At 40.6% G+C, this 27,640-nt stretch overlaps 2 protein-coding genes across 3 annotated transcripts; both read left to right on the top strand.

The window, feature by feature from the left end:
• Nucleotides 1-219: 219 nt before the first annotated feature.
• Nucleotides 220-4,949, top strand: DUSP19 (dual specificity phosphatase 19). 2 transcript variants are annotated; one of them, XM_083354132.1, is made up of 4 exons: nucleotides 220-600; nucleotides 1,417-1,463; nucleotides 2,448-2,600; nucleotides 4,734-4,949. In XM_083354132.1, exons 1-4 carry the CDS (start codon nucleotides 375-377, stop codon nucleotides 4,923-4,925), a joined length of 618 nt encoding a protein of 205 aa, XP_083210258.1. In that variant the 5' UTR covers nucleotides 220-374; the 3' UTR covers nucleotides 4,926-4,949. The 2 variants fall into 2 exon arrangements, with proteins under 2 accessions (XP_083210258.1, XP_083210259.1); XM_083354133.1 differs by lacking the exon at nucleotides 2,448-2,600.
• Nucleotides 4,950-6,149: 1,200 nt separating this feature from the next.
• Nucleotides 6,150-17,266, top strand: NUP35 (nucleoporin 35). Its single transcript, XM_083376044.1, has 9 exons — nucleotides 6,150-6,229; nucleotides 7,828-7,998; nucleotides 8,856-8,974; nucleotides 11,765-11,825; nucleotides 12,358-12,499; nucleotides 13,352-13,421; nucleotides 13,514-13,642; nucleotides 15,031-15,195; nucleotides 15,309-17,266. The coding sequence occupies exons 1-9, from the start codon at nucleotides 6,199-6,201 to the stop codon at nucleotides 15,384-15,386; spliced, it is 966 nt and encodes a 321-aa protein (XP_083232170.1). The 5' UTR covers nucleotides 6,150-6,198; the 3' UTR covers nucleotides 15,387-17,266.
• Nucleotides 17,267-27,640: the final 10,374 nt, after the last annotated feature.

Raw genomic sequence — 27,640 nt, forward strand, 5'->3', positions numbered from 1 at the left:
CTTTAAGACAAACAGGTATTAACGTACAAAACAATACGAAAGAGAGAGTAGAGCACAACAACGCCGGCATCTGTAAGCTGTTTCAGCAACCCCGGGGCTCTCCACCAATCCAGAAAAGCTTCTCTATAGCCAATCCCAAACTCGGTTACACTGTTGTCTGATGAGAAAAAAGGAAGCAGAGCAGGCAAGGCTTCTAGGCTGCTTCCCCATTCCGCTTGAAGAGTCTGTGAGCGGGGATGCGTGTGTGCCTTTTAGGCAAAGCTGAAAGGCTAGGAGCCGATCTACTCCCCCAAAAAGAAGAAGAAACCAAGTCCAAATAAGCCGCTTCTCCTTGGCTTTCCTGCTGCCCGCTTGAAGGCTTCTTTTCTCATGTAATGCACTCGCTCACCCAAGAAATCAAATCCTTCTCCAGGACTAATTTGAAAAAGCAATGTACCAGAGTCACAACTTTATCTGGGAAGAGACTTCTCGAGACCTGGAGGGATGCCCAGGTGCAAGTGGTGGAAGTGGCTGAGTGTAAAGAGGGGGATGCCTGTGGCTATGTGCAGGACCTCAGCCTGGACCTTCAGATTGGGGTGATTAAGTCGTGGCTGTTGCTGGGTACGTCTTTTTTTTTTTAGCCAAAGCAGCATTAATAATTAAGCATACCTGTGTGCACTGGAAAACTATGGGTGTGTAATGATGGCTGTGCACGGTAGATGTACGTGTGTTTTCGCACATGCTGGGATAAGAGATGATATGACTTGGCATCAGATTTTTGTTGTTTTCAATGTGCTTAGTTTCATAGTTCTGTTAAGGTTCTTGTTCTTAACTGGGAGCCACCCCCAGAGTTGGTTATGAGATGGGTAGCAATTGCTTTCAGATCATAATAGGAATAGTGTAAAATACAGTAATCCTATTATTGCATTGCTTTCAAGACGTAAGATTAGCTCCAGTAATAAAATCTGTAGATCTTCAATTGGTAATAACTGGCATAGCTGTCCCAAAGGTGTTTTTTTTTCCCCCATGAGGCAACTGGACTTTGTTTTTCTTTGAAGACGTTTTGCTTCGCATCCACGAAGCTTCTTCAGCTGAAGAAGCTTTTTGGATGAGAAGCAAAACGTCTTCAAAGAAAAACAAGAAAGTCAAGTTGTTTTGGGGGAGGGGGGGCACTTTTGGGACTATGACTTGGATGACTGAGAATCTTCATAGACAACTGGCATAGCTAATTCATTCTGCATCCATTCTATAAAAGGGTTTTTTTCCCCTCTTGGTTGCACCCATGTCTTGTATGCATGTAGAATGTACATTTATGTAGTACCTATACATGCATGTGTGTAAGAATAATTTACTTCATCAGAATGATATACGGCATTCGGTTGTTTTGTATGCATGTAATTATTTCCCAAAACTTACGGGATAACATCTCTTTCACAGGTTCCCAGGATGTTGCTCATGACTTGGAGACAATGAAAAAATATAAGGTAACATGTTTTTTTTGTTTTTTGTTTAAAAAAAGCTGCCGCAACTTATGATTAACATTAATATGGTTGTGGAGCTCTGGTAATAGAAAATTGGGTACATTTGAGTAAACCTTTGGGGGGGGGTTTGCCCTTAGCCTCTCACAAAGCCCCAAGTTCTTGCAGAACCTTAAGAGTTTTATAGACAGTTTCAGAAATTCTGGCTTACTGGTTTGGTATTAAAATATACTTAATCACAACCTTGCGATTGATTTCATACAGAAAATTATTGCGTGTTTGCCATTCAGAATATGAAGATTATAAAAGCAAGTGGATTCTGAATGTGACAATAATGTAACTGGTGGGCTGCAGACAATATGTTGGTTGCAGACAATATGTTGGATTGCAAGATAGTCTGATCCCAGCTTATTCAGGGTAGCATGAGCATGCTTAGGATAAAACTGGCCATTGGCTGTACTTGCGGAACTTAGGCCATGTCAAACTAACCAGTATTGTTTTCTTACTGTTGACAAGGAATCTTGCCTATGTGTGGGCTAAGAATGGTAACCAAATCTATATCTTATTTACATTACTGAAATATGTAATGTGAAAGCCTCAGTTGAACAAAGCCATGATGAGTGAATATTGATGACTCCTATTGGTAATCATCATAATATGCAAAGATTGTGACTTGGAATGTAAGAGGAGAAATGATCATGAACTAATGAATGAAATGAAGTAGAAAAATGTATTTGTCAGTCTAAGACAGGGGTCTTCAAACTTGGCCACTTTTAAGACTTGTGGACTTCAACTCCCAGAATTCCCCAGCCAGCATGGGAGTTAAAGTCCACAAATCTTTAAAGTGGCCAAGTTTGAGGATCCCTGATCTAAGAGAAAGAGTAAGGATTTAACAGATCTGAATGAAGATGCCACTCCGATCTTGTGACTGATGAATGGAATTCCTTTGAAAAACACTATCTCGATTGCATGTTTTTTTTTCTGTTTTAGGTTACCCACATTTTAAATGTAGCTTATGGGGTCGAAAATGCCTTCCCCAATGACTTTACCTATAAAACGATCCCTATTCTTGACCTGCCTGAGACTGACATCACCTCTTGTTTCCCTGAATGTTTTGAATTTATTGAACAAATCAAGTTAAAGGTAAAGAGTTGTAGTTGTTGTGCAAGGAGTGGTGAATGGCTGTGTGTGTTTGTGTGTTAATTAAATTCATCCATTTTTTGCATTGTTCGTTAGGAGAAGACAGATTCATACTAAAATCAGTTAAGGCATCTTGAGGCTGAAACTACCAATTTATTCCCATCCTTATTTGAATGAAACACACACATATATACAGTCTACCGTATATCTCCCTGGCAGGGAGATGATCTTTTTAAACAATTGTCTCCAGTCCAGATAATCATTTCAGTGTAAAGCTTAATAATGCCTGTTAAGTCTTATAGATCCAAAAGATGTGGAGTGTGATTATGTACTGGAAATCTACATCAGATTAGGCCCCTTGAAGTGCTTTTAACTCTGTACCGAACTGTGGCACTGAACTGAGTAGGAAACATTTAGATTTCCTACACGTGACTAGGATTTTATCTTGCACGTATAACCTGTCAAAATAAATTAGGAAAAAACATTTTATAAAGATACAGTGCGTCTGTACCTCTTTCCTTGTATAAATAGTCTGATATCCTTTTTTCATATAACTTCATTTGATGCTACAATCTGCTAGTATCTTCACTTTTTCAAACCTGGTTCCAAGTGCTTCTGAGTTTTGTCGTGTTCATTATTTACCCAGTTTGAAAGAAAGGAAGATAACTTTGCTCCATTACCTTTTGTCTTATTTTAGAAAAAAGAATGTGGTGTATTATTAACAAGTTACCTGAAACGTGTCTTCATTTCATGCTCTCCTGAAGGTTTCCAGTTACCGTTTCCACTTCATTTCTAAATTAGATTGGCCATTCTAAGATCCTGCTGTTACTGTTCTGCCTCAGAAGTTTTAATTTTTCAGTTAGCTTTGTATACACAAGATTGCTTTTACAATCTTTCCTGATATTTCTGGTGTTTCATAATACAACATTTCTTTATTGCACAGACAAAGCATGCAATATTTTATTGAAGATGCCCTGCCAGGCAAAGCGGGACAATAGAATAAAGTATGAGATTACAAATTGCTTCATTAAAGCAAACAAACCTGCGATAGAACACATTTCCTATATTTCCATGCATGAAATAGGCTGTAGAGATCAAAATTCTCAATTATAGAAGTTTACAACTACCAAATTATCTTTTTGTACAGTATTGCTGCTGCACATAGCTACTATCAGTTTGAGGGGTAGGGTCACAAAAACTGCATTATGTAATTTTAATGATAACTGTAATTCTTAGATCTTTAACTTAATTATCTATCTTAAATGAATTCTAATCCTATTTCACCCCCATGCTTATGTTCTCAAATCCCTATTTACTTCTAATCTATGCCAGAAAAAAACGGAATTACCCATTCTGATTTGAAATTACATAGTTAATTTTTTTTTACATTCAGCAAGCGTACATTTAAATTTTCTGGTTGATTTTGTTGAAACATGCCATCCTAATAAAATGGATCTTTGGTAACTGGTTAGGCCCACCATGGCAGATCAGACCATCGTCAGAAATATATACAGTAGACCAGGGCTTTTTTTTCTCATAGAACGCTCAGAACGGAGTTCCGGCACCTTTTTTTGGATGGAACCTTGTATGGTAGGCAAGGAGGGTTGTATGACGTGTGAGTTCCGGCACCTTTTTCTGTTACAAAAAAAGCACTGCAGTAGACTCTTAAAACGTGCTTGCTGGCATAAACAGATGGTTTGTCTGTCATAACACAACCATGCCATCAATCTCCAGCTAAATCTTACATTTCTGTTGATGTGCTGAAAACCATGAAATGCTTGCTGCTGAGGGTGAGAAAAATAAACGGTAGAAAATCCTGATTATCTATTTAGAAAGAGAAGCATTGATTCTTCATTACCTTTTAGCTGTCTATGAGTACTTCAGAAAGGGAGAGCATTGACTAAATACTGAGGAGGGAAAAGATTGAGTCTAGCAAAATCTATGCAGTCCACAGGGATTCTAGTCGAAATGTACGGTACGGTATGGTATGAAAAAAGAGTAGGCATATACTAAAATTGTACCTCTGATGACTTTGTAGAAAGTTTGCTTAAAATGCCTTTGTAGTAAAAGAAAATATTGATTGCTCCATTTTTATGGAAATTGAAAGCTTAAATGTCTTTCCTTTCTTTTTCAAAGGGCGGAGTTGTGCTTGTTCACTGTAATGCAGGAGTTTCCCGGGCAGCAGCAATTATCATAGGGTTCCTAATGTACTCAGAAGGACTCAATTTTGCCATGGCTTTTTCTGTGGTGAAAAATGCAAGACCTGCTATTTGTCCAAATTCTGGCTTTGTGGAACAGCTCCAGAAATACCGTCAAGTCAATTGTTAAAAATGGAAATTTAAGTGTCTAGGGCAGGGGTAGGCAACCTCGGCTCTTTTATGACTCATGGACTTCAACTCCCAGAATTCCTGAGGCAGCGTAGCTGACTCAGGAATTCTGGGAGTTGGAGTCCATGAGTCATAAAAGAGCCGAGGTTGCCTACCCCTGGTCTAGGGCAAGGGGTAGGCAACCTCGGCTCTTTTATGACTCATGGACTTCAACTCCCAGAATTCCTGAGTCAGTTGACTCAGGAATTCTGGGAGTTGAAGTCCATGAGTCATAAAAGAGCCGAGGTTGCCGACCCCTGGTCTAGGGGGAATGAAGAAGAATGAATTTTATGGTTGTATTGTAGTAAGAGAAACGGACTTTTATCACAGTGTTAATAAAAGTTGCACCTCATTACAGCTCTATATCTACCATTGAAAACTCATCTTTGTTCTTACATGTAACGTTGAATTAATCTCAGATGCATTTTGCATTTTTTAAAAAAATTAATCTTAACGATCAATGTGGACTTAAGCGGCTTTGGTTTAGCAATTGTCTATTACTTGCAACTATGTTTTACCAATTAAAAAAGTTTAAGATCACATAATCATATCAACTCACTGTTTGGGTTCATTAATCATTGATACGTATGTTAGGCTTCATTGGGATCAGCCCAGAATCCAGTGGAAAACTGGCTATTGCTTTCCTCCACCTTTTTAAAATGCCTGCAATTGTCTGATCTCACGAAATGAAACAATATTTCCTGTTATCCCAGGGCAGAAGGTATTGACGTTGCAATGTATGTTTTAAATAACTTGAATTCCTTATTTTTCTGCACGCGGAGTTTGAAAAAAAAGAAGCTCTTATCCCTCCTTTCATCTTCTACAGTAGAGCCGCTGTCAATAAAAAAAACAAAAATAAAAATCGCTGCTTTCAAAAAGCTTTCAACTTCTAAACCACCCACGAACAACGGCCACTCACTCACTGAGCCAGAGCCACGGCCGAAAACTTTAGCCAGGCTACAAAAACTCAGCCGAAAACGGCCTTCCGGTCTGCAGGTCTCCTTTCTCCGCGCAATTCCCAGAAGGGAAACGACCATAGAGTCGTAAACCTGCGTAGAGAGAGGCAGCCAGTCTCAAAACTTTATGGCTCCCATTTCTTGGGAGGAAATGGCGTTCCGCCTCTCCCACCGCGGGCAAGAGCGGCACTTCCGCCTTATTTGAAAGTGACGGGCTGAGGCGGGAGGGAGGCGGCTCCGGTCTGCACGCGGCCGGTCTTGGCAGTGGCTGCCTTCGCTATGGAGCTGCCGCTGCCTTCCCCTTCTTTGGGTGAGCCTTTTCCCGGGTTACGGCTAAGGCTAATTAAAATTAATGCATTAAATTACCTTAACCCTGTTGCATCCGCCAGACTTCCGAGGAAGGCGGGAAAGGGAGACGTGTTCGTGGCTGGTCGTTTCACTCTTTCTGCCTCCCGGTTCAGGGCTCCTCCATTTGGGACCCGGTGACGGGGGTGGGGGGTGGGGATTCTAGAATGCCCTGAGTCTCTCAGTGGGGGGGAGGGGAGGGGAGGGTAGTCCCCGATTGTGACGTCACTTGTACCTAGGTCTGCCTGGCGAAATCCCGGAAAGAGGAGGGAAAGCAGGTCGCTTGTTTAGTGTTTGTTCGAGGAAGGGAAAAACAAATGAATCCATATATATATATATTGCTATTACTAAGCACATTTGATTTGTGCGTAGATTGTAAGCCGCCCTGAGTCTTCGGAGAAGGGCGGGATATAAATGGGATTAAAATAAATAATATATATATATATATATATTTATATCCCGCCCTTCTCCGAAGACTCAGGGCGGCTTACAATCTACGCACAAATCAAATGTGCTTAGCAATAGCCTATATATAGATATAAGGTAAAGGTAAAGGTTCCCCCGCACATGCATGCTAGTCGTTTCCGACTCTAGGGGCCGGTGCTCATCTCCGTTTCAAAGCCGAAGAGCCAGCGCTTGTCCGAGGATGTCTCCGTGGTCATGTGGCTGGCATGACTAGATGCCAAAGGCGCACGGAACGCTGTTACCTTCCCACCGGAGCGGTCCCTATTTTTCTACTTGCATTTTTACGTGCTTTCGAACTGCTAGGTTGGCAGAAGCTGGGACGAGTAACAGGCGCTCACTCTGTTACGCGGCACTCGGGATTCGACCCGCCAAACTGCCGACCTTCTGATCGACAAGCTCAGCGTCCTAACCCACTGAGCCACCGCGTCCCTTATATAGATATAGATATAGATATAGATATCTTTGCTCTATAAAGTTACTGGGGGGGTGGGGGGGGCGAGGGAAACTTGCTATTATGTCTGCTATAATCGTCCCCTGTTTGTTCGTAGGGAAACCTTGTTCTAGGAATAAGGGTAACTTGGGATGGATTTAAATGTTTGCGTTTGCAACCACCAATGCAGGAGTTAACGACCACAGTTGACAAGCCTGACATTTGTTAAGCGAGGTTTGGCCCCTTTTTTACGACTTTTCTGACCACGGTTGTTTAGTCAGTCGTTGCAGTTAAGTTGGTAACAGGGTGGTTAAGTGAATCTTGTCTTCTGCAACGCTCATAAAGATGAACCGGTGGCCAAGTGCCTGAGTTTTGATCATGTGACCGTGGGGATGCTGCAATGGTCGTAAGTGGAAAATGGCTCACGAGTCACTTTTTTCAGTGCTGTTGTAACTTTGAACGGTCACTGAATGAACTGTTGTAAGTCAAGGACTCCCTTCATGGTGGTTGCAAAGAAGGTGGTGCTTAACAGGGCAGCTGGATTCAATAGAAAAGCTTTAGTTTTGTTTCTTTTTGTTTTAAGGTCTTGGAATGAGCAACCAGCTACTGTAGTGTCTTTGACAGAGGCTGAATGTAATTCTTATGCAAACTGATTTTTTGTAATACAGGTGCTGAGCCAATGGCATTAGGATCCCCTTCTTCACCAAAACCAGGTGCTGGTGCTCAATTTCTGCCTGGGTTTCTGATGGGTGATTTGCCAACTCCAGTGACACCACAGCCTCGCTCTTTAAGTGGTCCTTCACTTGGTGTAATGGAAATGAGGTCACCAATGCTTGCTGGTAAGCTGGTTCTGAATTAAAATACTTTTCTAGTAGCCCCAAATGGCAAAAATTCACCAAGAATATCCTAGAACAATATTGAAATGCAGGTGTTACTTGAAATAGGGATGTTTGCCAAGAACAGGTTTTTGCTAACTTTTTTTTTAAAAAGGAAGCAAGTTAATTTTAGCATGGCAAAAGAGCACTGTGTACTGCATCTCAAGTATTTTCTAGGGTGGATCACTTGAAAGAAGTTTTTTAACTGTTCAACTTGACTGACATTCATATGTTACTGAATTTCCCAAACACTGCATTTTTAAAATTCATAACTGTGGCATACATCTTCTTCCCTGTGGGTACAGCAAAATACTTAGGATTTATAATCACAAATGCAATTCACACAATTGTAATTCAGATTTTTTCCCCTTAAGAGAATGGATTTGTTTGGGAGAATAGTGATACTGTCCATATCTCCCTAGGACTATTTATGTAACCATGATTAACAACGTTTTGATGGTTTCCAGAGTTCCAGCCTTTAATTTTTGACAAGGTTCAGAAACAGTTATGCAGCTTTATTCATGTAGAGGATTTTTTTATTCATAATAATCACTTTAATGAGGGTCCTAGATGCGCTCTGACCTTGCTTGTTTTCTTGCAGATGTTTCATTACTCAAGCTAGTGCTTGGTGAATGATGTTACCCAGCTTGGGTAATGAAATGTCTTCAAGAAAACAAGCTCAGAGAGCACCAAGGATCCCTCATGTCAACCCTGACCTACAAATATTCTCCTTTATTAGTAATCACTTTAATTTCAAAAAAGATAGTAAGGATTATAGAAAACTCCATACTAACTAGTTCTAATATTATGTGTTTACTTAGGTGGATCTCCAGTAGTGCCAACACACAAAGATAAAGGTGGTGCTCCTCCAGTTAGAAGCATCTATGATGAAGTAGCTAGCCCAGGTCTTGGATCAACACCTTTGACTTCACGAAGGCCTGTAAGTAATTCCCCTGAAGCTGCAAAGCGAGACATCTGCATAGGCAATGTTGTGGAATTTCCACTGAAGAAAGGACTACAGTGAATGAGGAGAAATAAAATGATCATTGGGTGCCTGCTTTGCAAGAAAGAGGGACTCTGAACAATAGAATGACATATTTTTATGCATTTTGGGGTTGAGGGGTGAGAAATCTAAAAGACCTCATTTATGGTCACATGTGAAATAAGCATTTAAACAAAGGAAAATGTATTTTTTCTATTGTAAGGCAAAGCTGCTAAGTATTCCATTAGCGAAAGGATGGAATGTTGAGATAATTGTATGCATACTTGATTAGAATGTGGGTTTTGTGTGTGTGTGGTTTTTCACCACCTGCTTCCTAGATGAACTTTTAGGAGAGGACTTTATTTCATTTTTCTCCTTGTAAATACCTTGGCATTGAAAATATAGCCATGTTTACCTCTAGACCAGATGAGTGGCATAGAGCCTTGGTGGAGCAGTGGGCTAATGCCTCCTTAAGTAACACCAGCTGCCTGCAATTAGTGCAGGTTCGAGTCCCACCAGGCTCAAGGTTGACTCAGCCTTCCATCCTTCCGAGGTAGGTAAAATGAGGACCCAGATTGTTGGGGGCAATTAAGCTGACTTTGTAATAATGCCGCTTGGGTGTGTGTGAAAGCCCTAATAAGCAGGCATATACATAGAATGAAGGCTATTGCTAAGCACATTGATTTGTGCTTTAGATTGTAAGCCACCCTGAGTCTTCGGAGAAGGGCGGCATATAAATGGGATTTAAAAAATATGCTTAATCAATGTCTGGTTTGTGCATTAGTCCGGGCCTGGTCCAGTTTACATGCACAAGTGGTGAGGGGAGCAGGAACAGTAGAGGGGCGAAATAGGAAAAGCGGTCTGCAAAGGGGGAGGAGGAAGAGTTTGTAGCTTTATTTTATAACTCCTTTATAAAGACCTCCTCACAATGGGATTAACCTTTCTGGAATGTGAACTGAGCGTGGAAAACAGTTGTGATACTGTGTCATGCTTAATAAGAAAGTAGCAAAGAAAGAAGTTCTCTTTCTACAGAGTTCTGGGTTGCAATCTTTCTAACTTTCATTGCCTGGTGTAAGCAGTGAGCTAAATCAGCCGTTCTCTTTCTCAGTGGACCTTATTTGGCTATATTATTACATAGCAAATGGCACATCATTGTTCCCCTGAAATTAGGGCAACTGAGTGTGCATGCGATGAAATACAAATTATCTCCTTGTTATCAATCTTCAGTGTTAATCACATGCACATATTTTTCTAAACACACTCAGTAGTGAAAAATGCACTTCTTAGTTTTGAGGCTCACTGTGTTTTGCTAATGCTACTTGCTAAGCTTGTAAGCCGCCCTGAGTCTTCGGAGAAGGACGGGATATAAATGGAATTGAAATAAATAAATAAAATAATGCAGGGGTGCTAAGCTTGTAAGCCGCCCTGAGTCTTCGGAGAAGGGCGGGATATAAATGGAATTTTTTTAAAAAAACTGCCGGCCCGCGGGGCGGTTTCATCATACCGAAGCCACACCCACCCCATTGCCGGCAAAAAAAAGTTGCGATGTGATGTGGCGAGTTTGAAACCTGTGTGCTAATGCTAGAAGAAATGTGGAATGTTTTTGTGATTCACTGAATCCTGGAAAAAGACATTTAATTAGTGGCAGAACTTGCTATATGCCAAGCCCAGATATATCATCCTCAGAAAACATTCCTATATGCAGCCAGAGAGCACAGTGGATTTGAAGGCACCAACATTAAGTGCACAAGAATATTTAATATTGCACAAACAAAAAATCTTTGGAAGAGAAAAGGGATGAAGGAAGAACATAATACTTCGCTGGCTATTGTAGGCTTTCTTGATCTTGGGTTTGCCACAGGATGTTAAGATATTATACATTTGTCTATGTGTAATAAAGTAAGGTAAAGGTTCCCCCGCACATGCGTGCTAGTCGTTTCCGACTCTAGGGGCCGGTGCTCATCTCCATTTCAAAGCCGAAGAGCTAGCGCTTGTCCGAGGACGTCTCCATGGTCATGTGGCTGGCATGACTAGACGCCAAAGGCGCACGGAACGCTGTTACCTTCCCACTGTAGTGGTCCCTATTTTTCTACTTGCATTTTTATGTACTTTCAAACTGCTAGGTTGGCAGAAGCTGGGACAAGTAACAGGCGCTCACTCTGTTACGCGGCACTCGGGATTCGACCTGCCAAACTGCCGACCATCTGATCGACAAGCTCAGCGTCCTAACCCGCTGAGTTTATGCAATTAGTATTTTCAGAGACAGAAGCCTGATAGCTGAGAAGTGGTTACATACATTTATATTGGAATCCCTATGTTGCTGGAAAATTATTTATACTAGTTGACATTGCAGTAAACATTTTATTCCATACTGATGATTTCATCTGATTTTATAATACATTGAATTATCACCTATTTTAAGTCAATACTGGTCCAAATTACTCAGTTTTGTCTTCTGTTATTGCTCAGTAGAGAAGTGTGGTGCTTCAACTGTGGTCAAGCATAATTGCCCCAAAGAAAATGTAAACTGCCTATGAGGTCCTATAAAATAACAATCCCTGTAATAGCATATGTTGCTGTATAGTTCAATCTTGGGATTTTATTTGCTTTTATCAAGCAACCAACAACATGCAGGTGTATTTTTGAGTTGAATTGTACTGGCTGATTTTAAAATAAAGCATTCTGTTCAAAGAGTTTATTTTCTGGCTTCTAAAACAATTTCTAACTAACGTTTGTACTTTCATGCAGGCAACTTTTTCTGTAATACAGAGTCCAAATGTTGGGTCTCTGCCAGTAACTCCTGGAACAGGTACAATATCTACTTATTTTCTTCTCTTGATATTTAATTAAGAATTTATCTGCAAGGGAAACTTGCAACAGTATGTGTTCTGTTTAATTTGTATATCGATCATTACACAATTTATGAACTAATACATATTTCCTATTGAAATTATACCAACCCGACTTTTACCAGATTTTTAAAATTCCCTCTCTATTTTATGTCTGACACTGATAAGAAGTCTTCCTCTTTTAAGTTACTTTGTTTGCTTTCCATTTTTATGTAAAATGCTGGCAATCAGGATAAAAATTATTATAAATTTTATGAAACTTAAGTATTGACAAAAGTAACTATTTTACTGGCCTTGAGACACTGCATTATTATTATCACCATTTTTCTTCCTTCAGTATCAAACTCTGTGTGAATTTGGTAATTATGAATTCAAAAATTAACCAATAAAATAGTTTAATAAGCTGTGCCTATTCTTTATTTTAGTTAGGAGTACCTAGTTCGTCGTTTAACTAGGAGATCTTATAAGGCACATTTCATTATATTTTGACAGGGGCAAGTATGTTTAGTCCAGCAGGTTTTGCACAACCTAGAAAAACTACCATGTCACCAGCTCAGCTAGATCCATTCTATACTCAAGGAGATGCTTTGACATCAGAAGATCAACTTGATGACACCTGGGTAACAGTGTTTGGGTCAGTGATTGGCAGTTCCATATGATAAACACGAGGACAATTGGCTACCATAGTTTAATCGGGCCTAGAGTTTTTGGATTAGGGGATGTTGATTCTGTGGGAGAATAAAATGAATTTTATAAAATATTAAAGTGAGATTACATGAGGTAATATGTATATATATGCAGTTATTTTTAAGCTGAATAAGATTTGCATAGATTTTCATAAACATGGTAATTGGTAAAGGAATTTACATAATGAAACAAGGGAATAATTGGAAACTCCTGAGCAGATTTATTTGTAGCTGTCGTTACAACATTTAATTCTTCCTTTGTGCATTGAAATGTTGAGGTTTGTACCCAGAAGTTGGCTGCTGTATTAGGGAGCAGCCATTAATTAGCAAGAAAGAAAGCAGATGGAGTTTTTACACTAAGAGGATAAAAACAAGCAGGGAAAGGCTTAATCCCTTAGTTTCTATTGAGGGAAAAGAATAGGCAGTTATTTTGAAGTCAGAAACATTAAACTGCTCTCTTGTTGTATGTGAGATTTAGTTTGCCCATCAATAAAAGTATTTCCCATGAGGTGATGCTGTTCCCCAGTAGTAGTCCCTTGATTGTAAATCAAAATAGTATTTTCCACCTAGACTTACTGGCTAGCCCATTATATAGCATATTATTTCCAAAGTGAAGCTAACTTTGCAAATGATATGCTACATAATGAGCTATTCAGAGAGCGTCAGTGACTTGGGCATAATGTATTTGTGTGCACTTCTGAGACTCTTGTCAGTAGTATAATGTTGAGGTAGATGGAATATTGTATATTTTATTTATGATTTCAAATGGTGATACAGGTCTTTTTTTACTGATGTTACAGATTTCCACAGGCATCTGCTTCATATATCCTGCTACAGTTTGCACAGTATGGAAACATACTAAAACATGTGGTGAGGCTAGTGTACAGTTTTTGCTTTTTTTAAAAAAAATACCCATTCTCAGTTCGGCTTTGAAATTTTTTTCTTTTACATTGTCAATGTAGATGTCTAATACAGGAAACTGGATGCATATTCGATATCAATCAAAGTTACAGGCTCGGAAAGCCTTGAGCAAAGATGGAAGAATTTTTGGAGAATCTATCATGATCGGAGTTAAACCTTGTATCGATAAAGTGAGTTGCTACATGGTGTTGTGAGCATGGAAAATAGCCCAGAACAGGGTGGAGAATGCAGAGTCATAACCAATCTTTGTTGGTAAACGTGTTTTTAAAGTACTATACAGGTAGTCCTTGACTTACGACCACAATTGAGCCCAATTTTTTTTGTTGCTAAGTGAGATACTTGTTAAGTGAATGTTGCCCCACTTTACAACCATCCTTGCCCCAGTTGTTGAGTGAACAACTGCAATTGTTAAATTAGTAACATGGTTGTTAAGTGAATCTGGCTTTCCCCATTGACTTTGCTTGTCAAAAGGTCTTAAAAGGTAATCACATGACCCTGGGACACTGCAACGGTCCTAAATGTGAGTCAGTTGCCTGGCATCTGAAGTTTGATCACATGACCAAGGGGATTCTGCAATGCTCTTTAGTGTGAAAAATGGTCATAAGTCACTTTTCAGTGCTGTTGTATCTTCGAACGGTCACTAAATGAGCACTTGTAAGTCAAGGACTATCTGTACTTTCTAAATCAGAGGAAAAACCTAGAAGAAATAATATTAATAAATACAAATAATGTAGTTATTTCAGTCTATGGCAGGTTGTATGGGTAGCATTTAATGCATTAGAAAATCAGTATGGAACCAAATAAAGAATGTGAACTTAACACAAAAAATGAGTGTTTCTAGTCCAAGGAATTCACTATTTTTCATCCAACTTAGCTCAGAACGTTAAACATTTATTTCTGTTTTAAATCATTTTTTTTCAACAATACCTAATTTACCATTTAAGGTACAGGTGGGCAACTTGGCGAACCAAATGGTGGTTTGTGATTTTTTTTCCAGTGCTCTCATAAAATCGTAGCGTTGGAAGGAGACGTTTAGGTCCCTCTTCATGCAGCAATTCAAATTAAAGTAATCATGTAGGACAGGGGTATCAAACTCAATTTCACTGAGGGCCGCATCAGCATTGCGGTTGCCCTCAGGGGGCCAGGTGGGTGTGGCCTGGGTGGGCATGGCCTACTGGGTGGGCGTGGCTAGTGTGCGTATGGCCTACTGGGTGGGCGTGGCCAGCTCTACATCGTTTGCATCAAGGGTGCCTAGGGGGGCCTGGGCAGGAGTGGGACAGATCTGAGGGTCTCTGGCAGAAGGAAGGTCTCTGGGCCAGGGCCAAGGCAGTGGGGGCCGTTCCCTCACTGTTTCCAGGATGGCTTCGCGGGCCACATGAAACCACTTCACGGGCCGGATCTGGCCCCCGGGCCTTGTGTTTGACATGTCTGATGTAGGATGTCTCTTCACCCTTTTACTTTAATTTACTTAGTGAAGCAGAGACGGATGTCCTCCTTTTTTAAAGCTTTAATGTTGGTTAGAGACGTCTCTAAATCTATTTCTTGATCTTACTTGTAGAATGTGATGGAAAATATAGATAGAGGCACTGCATCATCCCCAACTTCAGCCTTCACACCTCCAATGAAATCATTTGCTGCCCAAGCACAGCTTTCAAGCACACAAAGGATCTCCACCATGAGACCTCTAGCTACTGCGTACAAAGCATCCAGTAGTGACCACCAGGTATTCTGTATTAACCTAGTGAAGACATACTAGTCACTTTTTTGAATAAAAGGTATTGGCATTGGTTAAAAAGGGCATAAAACACTACTTATTTACATTTGTCTCTCTTGTAGGTAATTTCTGACAGACAAACACCAAGGAAAGATGAAAGCATTGTGTCCAAGGCTCTGGAATACATATTTGGTTGGTAGCTGAGGAAAAAATAGAGTAAGCTTGGTCAGAACATATAAGAGACTGCCAGCACTTCTGGTTAGTTATATAACCATTTGTGATAGTATCAGTTTTGCCTTCTAAAACTTTGGCACAGTTACTTGCACTTTAATCCACAGCTGGGTTTATACTTGACTCATACGTTAAAATGGTTGCAATCAATGTTAAACTTCTATAGTAATTGCATGATACCACTTAAGGTCCCCCCCCCCCAATAATGCTAATACCTTCCATAATTTTCAAGTTGCATGGCGTTCTTTCTACTTTAGGAAATACGGTATTGCTGCAAGATGAATTTATGGATATTATATAAAATGACTGGGATAGATTTTGTCAATTTTAAACTTGAAAGCTGTTCTAAATGTAACCAGTCTTTAAAGGAACTTTGGATGAATTGATTCTAATTTTGAAGATTGCTTTTTTAAATCTAAATAAAAATTGTGGTGCTATCGTTTTTTTTGAGCTGATGGTGGTTTTTGTAAACTATCCAAATATACTATCAATGTATACAAATTCCACTGCCAGTATTGTTATGTGGCTTTTTGTGCATTGGGACACATTTAATTGCACAGAAATTTTTAAATTTTTAAATTTCAATGCTTTTACACAAATGCATGAAGTGATTTTATCTAGGGCTTATTTGGAAGCCTAAATTTAGTTCTGACAATTCCCCTTCTAAATATTATGGAACCCTGGTCAATATTCAGTTTTACATTTCCCATCCTATAGCAGTTTTATTTCCACTGTCTCTAAAATATACACTAGGACTTATCTTATCCTTTTGAAATAGATTTTGGAGGGATAATAGAATATGTTTTGCTGATGCTGTTCTGTGGGTGAGAAGATACAGGATACTTCCCCAAATAATCTGAATGCTACTGTATCATTAAATATGTCCCCATTACATTTGGTAGCTGGTATAATAATTACTTGTTTATAATCTTGCCTTTCAAATACATAAGAATAGCTAGACAAATTAATAGTAAATACCTCCTTCTGAATGTTGAACTTGCACCATTATTTAATATCATAAATAAAACACACAGTGTTAAGTCTATTTTATACCTCACCATTATACAATTTGTAGAATTCTCAAAACCTTATATTGGTGCACTGTGTGCAAGTCCTTGACAACTTATAACCACTTCCTCTACTGCAATTTTCAACAATATACTGTTTTCAATGGATTAGTCAAACTCTTGGTGTAGAATAGATAAATTAAATATGACAAATCATAGCCCAGATCCCTTCGGTTAAATGGCCGTCTTTGCAGCCGATTTTAATATTGACACTTTTTTTTAAAGTACAAACACTGATTTACTACATTCATATCCACTTTTTTGTCTAGAAAGATTAGCAATTTTTATCCTTTATATTCTTGCAGCAATAACACTGGGAGATAGATGGGATTGAGAAACAGTAACTGGCCCAAGGTCATCCCAAGGTCACCCCAAGAGAGACTGGAATTGTACTTGGATCTCCATGCTTCCAGACCACTCTTGTATCCACTGCACCACATTAAGTCCTCTTCGATGCTGCTGAGATGGCATTCATTAGTAAACACGAGCTTCAGAACTCCATTTAGTAGACAGTAGGTGGCTACTGGAAAAGGAGGCAAAAAGGTTCTAAACACAATTTCAGAAAACAATGTTTCCTTCCTTGTTTATACTGTTCCAATTTCATCACTAATTTACTTCCATGCTGATTGGATCATGTTCTTTTTTTGTATGATGTAACTATTTTTTTTAAAAAAAATATGTTGTAAATCTCTTGTAAAAATTGAATTTGTTCTTCAGACAGACACCCACCAACACACTTCATGTATGGACATTTCTGCCAAAATAAAACCTGTGAACCAAAATAAATGCTACCTTATTCTTTGGTTTTATTTACTACTTTAGATATATCTTTTTGTAATTGATAACTAAGGGAACCATTTTGGAATTAGATCGTGTTCGTTGGTAAGATTAATGCATTTGGTGGTGAACGACACGAACGAGAAGCTATTTTGATGTTACATGCAAAACTTGCAGTAACACCTCTAGTTCTTGAGAAGATTGTGAAAATGGATGTTGTATTTTATCTTTGTAAAATTTTTTTCCTATGTACAGTTTGAAAGGCATCACATTGATTTCAATATTTAAAGCTTTATACCAGGGGTTCCCAACTGGGGGTGCGAAACAATATTCAGGGGATGTGAAAACTTGGGTTTAGGGGTTTCAAAATTATAGTGTATATGCATAATTCATTATTTTGAACTTTTGTAAGGTGCAAGAATATATCAGAAGCGTTCTAGGGGTGCGGGGTATAGAAAAAGGTTGGGAGCCACTGCTTTCTATACTGTAGTAAGATACTTTGCATGGTTAATGAGCCATTTTCTGGAGCTGACACTTTTATTGGCAGTTTTTGCAATGTGTTGCTGCTATTAAAAGTTTCTTTCACTTCTGAATAAATGAGATGCTGCTACATGGTCAGAACCAAGATGTTACGTGCTAAATTTTTCGCTCTACTTGTGTGTCAAAGATATGCATCATTTCTAAGTGAAATTGTTTCCTGGTTGTTGTGTTGTAGTCTATAATATGTGCCAGTGAAGTGGACTTTCCTTTCTCCTGAAGGCTCTCAACCTGCAGTAAATTTTTAGAGAACTTTGTAGAGCTGATTTACCATATGTGGGAGGCTACTTGGAACATTTATTACTCACAGTATTTCTAAATTAAGTAAAGGGACGAGGAGAGATTGATTTCCTGAGACGTTGAATGTAAATAGCCATATGCACTTTTCTAAAAGAGGTGTGCAACCACCAAAGTGGCCTATTTTTTCCAATAGGAATGGGCTATTTCCTCCCCTCCCCCCACAGTCATTGAATATGATTGTCATTATGGCTAGAATTTCAGGAAGGTATAGGTAAAGGTTCCCCTGCACATGTGTGCTAGTCGTTTCCGACTCGGGGCCGGTGCTCATCTCCGTTTCAAAGCCGAAGAGCCAGCGCTTGTCCGAGGATGTCTCCGTGGTCATGTGGCCGGCATGACTAGATACCAAAGGCGCACGGAACGCTGTTACCTTCCCATCGTAGTGGTCCCTATTTTTCTACTTGCATTTTTACGTGCTTTCGAACTGCTAGGTTGGCAGAAGCTGGGACGAGTAACAGGCGCTCACTCTGCTATGTGGCACTCGGGATTCGACCCGCCAAACTGCCGACCTGATCGACAAGCTCAGCGTTCTAACCCACTGAGCTACCGCGTATGGGCTTCAGCAGATGCTTTTAGCAATTTAGCAAAAGATCTCTATTGAAAGGCTATATTTTTCTGAAGCCTCAGTGTTGCATTGTGAGAAACTAATGCTTAAACTAAGATAAACTTCTGAAAACCAGTTTTCTGTTTCATCCTAAGTAATTAACTATTGTTTAAACTAGTACAAAAGAGAGGAAATTTTCCAAATGTTGACAAAGTCTCTAGATGACACATGATTACTGAAGGAAGATGAAGCATTATATTTTGTTTCACTTGCAACTTTTTTCCAAAGTAGCTTCACTAAATGTACCGTTTAATGCTATGACAACATATTTTGAAGTCACTGTTTATTCCTGGCGATTGCCTGCAGAAATTCCAGATGTTTTCTTGGCAATGTTTTTTTTTGGGAAGTGCTTTCCCATTTCCTACTTCCTAGGGCTAAAGGTGAGTGGCCCAAAGTCACCAAGTTGGCTTCATGCCTCAGGTGGGGCTAGAACTCCCAGTCTTCTGGTTTTTAGTCTGGCATCTTAACCACTCCACCAAAATGGCAGGGAAACATTTTATTCAGATTCCCACTGAAGATGCAGAGGCAATTGTTTGCTTTGATTCTTCTGATTAAACCAAGGAAGGACTACGTAAGATCAGAGACTAGACAAAGTTGCGTGGACTGGTGCTCACATGAGGAAGTATGTTCTCAAAAATACCTTGGATTATGAAGCCGTATTCCAAACATCAAAATATCTTGTAGCAGTGGACCAGGCCTGATTCACAATTCCTCTTAGTAGGGCCCTTTTGATTTTGATTTTATTAAATTTATATGCCGCCCTTCTCCCTGAGGACTCAGGGCGGCTCACAACAATAAAAATTAAAAAACAGTAAAAAATTTAAAAAAGAATTAAACAATAGATTCAATAATTACGAGACAATTTAACCCAGTAAAAAGCCTAATTAAAAAAAGTAGTCAGTCCAGGCCTGCTTGTTGGAACAACCAGGTCTTCAGGTCATGGCGGAAGGACCAAAGGTCAGGGGCCCATCCGCAGCTCTGGGGGCAGTTCATTCCAGAGGGTTGGCGCGCCCACAGAGAAGGCTCTCCCCCTGGGGGTCACCAGCCGGCATTGCCTGGCCGATGGCACCCTGAGGAGGCCGACTGTGGGAGCGAACCGGGCGATGGGAGGTTGACAATGGCAGCAGGTGGTCTCGCAAGTACCCCGGGCCTAAGCCATGTAGGGCTTTAAAGGTTATTACCAGCACCTTGAATCGCACCCAGAGGGTAACCGGAAGCCAATGCAGCTCGTGCAGGAGTGGTGTAACATGGGAGTACCGAGATACTCCCATAAGCACCCGCGCGGCCGCATTTTGCACCAGTTGAAGCCTCCGGGGGCTGTTCAAGGGCAGCCCCATGTAAAGAGCATTGCAGTAATCCAGGCGAGAAGTAACGAGGGCGTGGGTAACCATGCATAGGGCATCTCGGTCCAAAAAGGGACGCAACTGGCACACTAGGCGAACCTGTGCAAAGGCCCCCCCTGGTCACTGCCGTTAGATGATCTTCCAAATTAAGCCGTGAATCCAGGAGGACACCCAAGTTGCGAGCCCTTTCTGAGGGGGGCAATACCTCCCCCCATCAAAAGAGATGGAACTTGGACAATACGAGATGCCGGTATCCACAGCCACTCGGTCTTGGAGGGGTTAAGCCTGAGCCTGTTCCTTCCCATCCAGACCCGCACCGCCTCCAGGCACCGGGACATCACATCAAGGGCATCACTGGGTTGGCTCAGGGTGGAGATAAACAACTGGGTATCATCCACATATTGGTGATACCTCACCCCAAAGCCGCGGATGATCTCACCCAGCGGCTTCATATAGATGTTAAACAGGAGGGGGGAGAGAACCGACCCCTGAGGCACCCCACAAGTGAGGGGCCTTGGGGTAGATCTCTGTCCCCCTTCCAATACAAACTGCGAGCGGCCTGAGAGGTAGGAGAACCACCGTAAAACAGTGCCTCCCACTCCCAACCCCTCAAGCCGTTACAGCAGGATACCATGGTTGATGGTATCAAAAGCCGCTGAGAGGTCGGTAGTTATTCAATGAGGCTGGGTCCAGAGCAGGCTTCTAATTCCTCAGCCAGGAATTCTTAATCTTCCCAGAAGCTCAGTCTGCTTGCTCTCCATTATAGCTTCTGTTCGCCTCTGCATATGAGACACGTTTCCAAACAAACATATATCCAACCCTTTAAGCCAGACATGTCAAACACAAGGCCCGGGGGCCGGATCCGGTCCGCGAAGTGGTTTCATGTGGCCCGCGAAGCCATCCTGGAAACAGTGAGGGAACGGCCCCCACTGCCTTGGCCCCGGCCCAGAGACCCTCCTTCTGCCAGAGACCCCCCAGATCTGTCCCACTCCTGCCCAGGCCCCCCTTGGCACCCTTGATGCGAACGATGTAGAGCTGGCCATGCCCACCCAGTAGGCCATACACACTCTAGCCACGCCCACCCAGTAGGCCACGCCCACCCAGGCCATACCCACCCAGCCCCTTGAGGGCAACCGCAATGCTGATACGGCCCTCAATGAAATTGAGTTTGACACCCCTGCTTTAAGCCCTATGAGGCTTAAATAAAATCTGAAAGCATTAATGTAAATGAGAATGGTGCTGGAGGTTTGGCCTTTTGCTTTGCATGCTTTTTCCCCCTTTTTTTTAAATAAAGACAGGTGAGTGACATCCAAGAGAACATGTAACATTATAGGAGCTCTGCTCATTTATGAAAGCAAGAATTCAGAGGAATCTGGTGGCATCTTTTCTAACTAACAAATGTTACTAAAAGGTATAAGCTTTAATGAGCTAAAGCTCACTCATTTCATCAGGCATAGCTCACTACTTTCAACTCTCTTCAGACTTCTTCCTGTCCCCATGCTATCCTCATTTTTTTTTTGTAATCCTTGTGCTATAATACGTAGAATAACGATATGTGGACCTTTCCCAAATATCCCCAGCCTTGTGTCACTGGTTTTTTGTGTTTCATGCAAAACATGAGTTTCAAACTGTTCTGTAGGCAGAGTCTTATTTCAAAAGGCTATTGAAATGAGGGCAGGCTTATGTTATTAAATACAGCTGACTGCCATCTTGTGGTATCCAGCTGAAGCTTTCCCACAACATCAGCATTTTAATGTCACTTTATCTTTCTACCCTTGAATGTATTATTTTCACATTCTGAATAAATCGCCAGAATATTTACCAGGAGTCATTAAAAAAACAACAACAGTAGTTGGATTGACAGCTGGCATGAACTTGTGACTTTAATTTCATAAAAGTGTCATAGTTCTGAAGCTCTGGAACTGCAATGCTTTTCAACAAGTTGTTTCTTCTGTACTCTTTGTGAACCTGTTAATCTGGAATAGGCAGATCTAATGTGAGATCTCTTAACTGGCAGAAGATTGCAACTGACTTAAAAAGACCGTCTTGGATGGCCTTCTGCTGGTCATTCATCTTTCAGCAGGAGTATTTCTCATTTGTAGATATGGGGAATTGGTTGCCCTTGACTAAGTTTATAGCTTAATGTATATTAACATAAAGGGACGCGGTGGCTCAGTGGGTTAGGACGCTGAGCTTGTCGATCAGAAGGTTGGCAGTTTGGCGGGTCGAATCCCAAGTGCCGTGTAACAGAGTGAGCGCCTGTTATTCGTCCCAGCCTCTGCCAACCTAGCAGTTCGAAAGCACGTAAAAATGCAAGTAGAAAAATAGGGACCACTATGGTGGGAAGGTAACATCGTTCCGTGCGCCTTTAGCATCTAGTCATGCTGGCCACATGACCACGGAGACGTCCTCGGACAAGCGCTGGCTCTTCAGCTTTGAAATGGAGATGAGCACCGGCCCCTAGAGTTGGAAACAACTAGCACACATGTGCGGGGGAACCTTTACCTTTTTATATTAACATATGCAGGCTCAAGAGATTGGGTGTCATCTTCCTGCCCCTGTTCCTCCTGGGATTTGTTCCCAGCCATCATTTTGTAGTTTGCATATGATGGTTAGACAAACAACTAAAAAGTTTCTCAAGCAGAATTTAACTCCTGTTGGTAGGTATGTAATTTTCTTGGCATATTGTCATTGCCTTTTTTTCAAGATGTGTTTTCAAAGTGTCCAGTCTAACCTATAACTCTGTAACTTCTTGGGGTTTCTCCTCCCTTCCACCCAGGTCCAGATCTGCTTAGCTTTCTCAATAGCTGTGGGTTATAACAAAAGAAAAACTACAAACCTGAAAACTGCTTGGGTCTAGGTGTTCCCAATATATATTGTAATATATAACCCAAGATACCTTTAGTTTTTATACAGATTACTATATTACATGATTCTGCCATATATGTGTGTGTGTGTGTGTGTGTGTGTGTGTATACACTTCTAGATTCACAGTTCCTGCTCATTGAGCAGATGGCAGCCATGGCCAATAAAACCCTCACACAACTTCATTGTGTGCCAATTGTGCTCTTTGCTAGTACATAAGACCATGTTCTAAGTCACTCAATCCTTAATCACTGTCTGGTTGGACTACTATAATGCACTCAATATAGATCTGCCCTTGAAGTCATTTGGAAGATGCAGCAGCCCAGAGACCTGGTGGCATATCTCGGTATACCCATGTAACAGTTTTGCCTTGTGAGTGGCACTGGCTTCCAGTAAGCTCCCGAATGCAATTTAAGACATTAGGGGTCATCTTCTATAAACCCTACATGATACCGGGCTAAATTATTTATGGGACTGCTTTACTTAATTATATCTGCATGCCGCCTCATATCCAACAGGGTAGGCATGCTTTAGGTCCTGTTTTTGAAACTATGCCACCTAGTGGAATCTAGGAAGTATGCCTGCTTTATGAAACAGCATGTATTCCTCCGCTCCCAGCCCAACAAATTTGGGACATAGGTTCTACAGATCCCTTTGGATTTGAAAGCAATGACCCCACTAATAGGAGTATTTAAAACTTTATTCCAAGGCAGTATAATAAAATCACATAAGATAGCAATCAAAGAATATTCAAGAAGCCTGAAGAATGTAACACAGCCTGAAGAATGTAACACAGCATACAATAGAAATTGTAAAGATTACTCATCCCAGCTTCTGCCAACCTAGCAGTTCGAAAGCACGTAAAAAATGCAAGTAGAAAAATAGGGACCACTACGGTGGGAAGGTAACAGCGGTCCGTGAGCCTTTGGCATCTAGTCATGCCGGCCACATGACCATGGAGACGTCCTCGGACAAGCGCTGGCTCTTCGGCTTTGAAACGGAGATGAGCACCGGCCCCTAGAGTCGGAAACGACTAGCACGCATGTGCGGGGGAACCTTTACCTTTTTACTAGAATACAGTAAGACAATGAAAGACCTTATGCTCCTTCTGCCAAATCTTGGAACTCTAGAGGAATGACAGCAGGCAGACCCGGCCCCCCTCCAAAGCCAGCAAACAAGCACACTGTCATTAGATATGCATCAAAGGCCTATTCCACGGAGCTTCTCTGACTACTTTATGCAGTCTTTGAACCATAATTAAGCACACCTGCTTTTCAGTGGTCTCCTTTCATTGAATTTTACTGAGGACAAGGAGGGTGATTCTTTCTTATGTCAGAATACTTTGCCTTCCTGCCAATAGGGAGACTATCAAGGTTCAAGGTTGAGGATTCCTGTCAAGAAAGAGACAGTTAAATCTAAGAAGTCTTTGTTTATAATGGGTAGTAATGAGACCATCCCAAAGTTAAGGGATGTTTCTCAAGGTTAATTGGATTGAAGATGAGGAAGATCATCCTACTTAACACAGGTATTTCACCAAGGACAAAACAGTGAATATGACCATTTAGAATGTAAAATAAATTATTATTATTATTATTATTATTATTATTATTATTATTATTATTATTAATTTCTTTATTATTGGGACTTATATGCCGCCCTATCTCCCGAAGGACTCAGGGCGGCTAACAACAATAAGATACAATAAATACAGAAGTTAAGATAAAATTAAAATTAAAGGCCTCTGTACAATAAATTAAAATTAAAATAAATTAAAAATTAGAGTTAAAAATTAAAAACATAATTAAAATCCCTGTCAGTCCAGGTCAGCCAGGTGGAAAAGGAGTGTTTTGAGGCCGCGGCGAAAGGACTGGAGATCTTGGGCCATCCGAAGCTCAGGGGGGAGCTGATTCCACAGGGCTGGCGCTCCCACAGAGAAGGTCCTCCCCCTGGGGGTCACAAGCCGACATTGTCTAGCCAACAGTACCCTGAGGAGGCCTTCTCTGTGTGAGCGTACTGGGCGATGGGAATTCGTTCCCGGCAGCAGATGGTCCTGCAAGTATCCCAGGCCTAAGCCATGTAGGGCTTTAAAGGTAAGTACCAGCACCTTAAATTATTATTGTTGTTGTTGTTGTTTGTTGTTGTTGTTAATCATTGCACAGTCAGCCAGATGTTGAAACTGGATTTGGCATTTTTTTCTACCTATTGAGTCCTTAACAAGGACCTGGGATAGGCAGATGTGGATGTTTGATGGTATTACAGATATCGTCACAGGATGGAAGCAGTTCCAAATAAGGCCACTTTTACAATTGACTAATGATGAATTTGTCAGTGCCAATAGTGTTTATTATTCTTATTGTTGTTGTTTGTTATAATTGTTATTAGAGTTGGAAGGGACCTTGGAGGTCTTCTAGTCCAACCCCCTGCTCAGGCAGGAAACCCTATACCATTCCGGACAAATGGCTGTCCAGTCTCTTCTTAAAAACTTCCAGTGTTGGAGCATTCACCACTTCTGGAGGCAGGTTGTTCCACTGGTCAATTGTTCTAACTGTCAGGAAGTTTCTCCTTAGTTCTAGGTTGCTTCTCTCCATCCATTGCTTCTTGTCCTGCCTTGGAGTGCTTTGGAGAATAGCTTGACCCCCTTTTCTTTGTGGCAACCTGTTAATGCTATACTACAGTACTGAATTGTTACATGAAAATTGTTACATAAAACCATATAGAGAAGAAATGTACACATCACTATTAAATTTGCCTTTGGCAATCTTTTGGTGGAACCTCCAGCACTAAACGCTCCCTGCTGACATCTGGGCGGGCTCGACTCTGTTGGAGACTGTCTTTTCCATCAGGGACTGGGATCAAATTGTTAATACAGCCTTACCTGTATGATACGATTGGGTTGTTTCTTATTTTTATGCTCATGTTGTGAGCCTAACAGAGTCACAAGACTGAGATGGTCAGTTACAATAAATAAATGAATACATCAAACGAACTTTTTTTTGTTTTTCAGTCAGTTTTTACTGCAGTATTGGTTCATTATTCAGTTCCTAAATGTTGGGGAAAAAAGGAAAAGATTTATTCAGGTGCAATTCTATTACACAGCTAGGCAATTATAAACACAGAACTTTCACAGCACAATTTCATGAGATAGCAAGACTATTCCTGTTTCTATGTTTTATTTTAAAGAAAATCTATCCATCACCCATGCTTCTTGAACATCTTGGTACAGAGGTGGACAGTACCCCTTTATGGTACAGTCTGAATACAAATTAGGTGCAGCTTTAGCACATTATCTTGTTGTGAAGAGTATTTTCCGTTACAGGGTTTGTTTTTTTAATCCTCTGAGTTCTAAAATAAAAATTTAGGGGGGAAATTAGTTCCAAGGCTGATTTTTCACGTGAGATGGAATCCACCGAAGATCAATGTCCCCTTTGGAATTTAGCAATTATTTTGTCCCTCCCACCTTTCCTTTCAAAGAAATTATCCTGAAGATACTAAGGTTGTTTGGATAGAATCATAGCAGAGGTTTTAGCAGAAGCTATTTTTGCACACAGCGTAATGGCAAGAAGCTTCAGAAAATATTTTACACGTGTGATTTTAAGTATGATGAAGCAAAGCAAAACAAAAAAAGGGAAAAAAATCTGCTTTACATACCTCTGAAAAAAGACTAGTGGTTCTTTGGCAAGGTAGATGGCAGTTACTAATCTTTGCAACTTTTAATGTAAATTCATTTTGTTTGCATTTTTAGATCCAAGGAGTGGATAAGAACATCAGAATTTTGCAATTCTTCACACGCTCTGATTTTTTTCTTGCTTTTTTCCCTCAATGTAAAAATGTATTACCAGATTGTAAATACATTTAAAAAATATGCATTTAAGTGTTTTTTTAAAAAAATGTTGAATGTCATGGACTAGAAATATGCTAATCAGCATGTTCCTAAAATATACATCCATCTCTCTCTCTCTCTCTCTCTCTCTCTCTCTCTCTCTCTCTCTCTCTCTCTCTCTCTCTCTCTCTCTCTCTCTCTCATATTTATATACTTTCTTATCCAATTTAAATTTAGAAGAATGATAATGTGATAAAGAAAATATTTCCAGCTGGTTTAGCTCCTTTCTTTGGAAAAGGAATTCATTCAAATTGTTTCTTTGAATTGCTTGGAAGCTGCAGCATTCTGCATATCTGATATTTCATCTTTGGCACTTTCAGAGTAATTAAACCCTGCTTTTTTTAGGCCAGCAAGATATTTAAATAACTTCCCCCCCCTAAACCCCCCCCCAAGAGCACTACCATTAGCATGTCATGGTACCCTCCCAATGCCCTTATGAGAGCAAATAAAAAAAGTATTTAAGAGCTAAAATTGTGCCCTTGCAGAGAAGGACTCTTTGAATCCATAGTCCGTGTTCTTTTAGGCTGCACTTTCTACAAGGACATAAGGGCCCACTTCCAATTTCCCCATTTAAGGAAGTAGGCAGACAGTTCTGATTTACAGGTAGTTCTTGACTTATGACCATTTGTTTAATGACTGCTCAAAATTATAATGTCCTTGGCAAAAGTGACTTTTGACTTGCGCTTACAATTACAACCTGGAGTCAATGATAGCAATTTGGGCACATGGCAACCGGCTCACATTTACCCCTTACAATATCATCCTGCAGTCATGTGGCCGTGATTTGTGATTTTTTTTGCTTATTTCCAGCAAAAATGCCGATGCAGAAGCTGGATTTGCTTAACGATGCATG

The sequence above is a fragment of the Vipera ursinii genome, assembly GCF_947247035.1.
Source record: "Vipera ursinii genome assembly, chromosome: 1".
In the NCBI taxonomy this organism is placed as follows: Eukaryota; Metazoa; Chordata; class Lepidosauria; order Squamata; family Viperidae; genus Vipera; species Vipera ursinii.

What these genes read in the sequence shown, in the direction of transcription:
- DUSP19 (XM_083354132.1), top strand. Translation starts at nt 375, where the DNA reads ATGCACTCGCTCACCCAAGAAATCAAATCCTTCTCCAGGACTAATTTG. An exon ending in AGACAATGAAAAAATATAAG is followed by an intron (nt 1,464 to 2,447) that starts GTAACATGTTTT and finishes TTTCTGTTTTAG; the next exon opens with GTTACCCACATTTTAAATGT. An exon ending in TTGAACAAATCAAGTTAAAG is followed by an intron (nt 2,601 to 4,733) that starts GTAAAGAGTTGT and finishes TCTTTTTCAAAG; the next exon opens with GGCGGAGTTGTGCTTGTTCA.
- NUP35 (XM_083376044.1), top strand. Translation starts at nt 6,199, where the DNA reads ATGGAGCTGCCGCTGCCTTCCCCTTCTTTGG. An exon ending in GCTGCCTTCCCCTTCTTTGG is followed by an intron (nt 6,230 to 7,827) that starts GTGAGCCTTTTC and finishes TTTGTAATACAG; the next exon opens with GTGCTGAGCCAATGGCATTA. An exon ending in CATCCAGTAGTGACCACCAG is followed by an intron (nt 15,196 to 15,308) that starts GTATTCTGTATT and finishes TCTCTCTTGTAG; the next exon opens with GTAATTTCTGACAGACAAAC.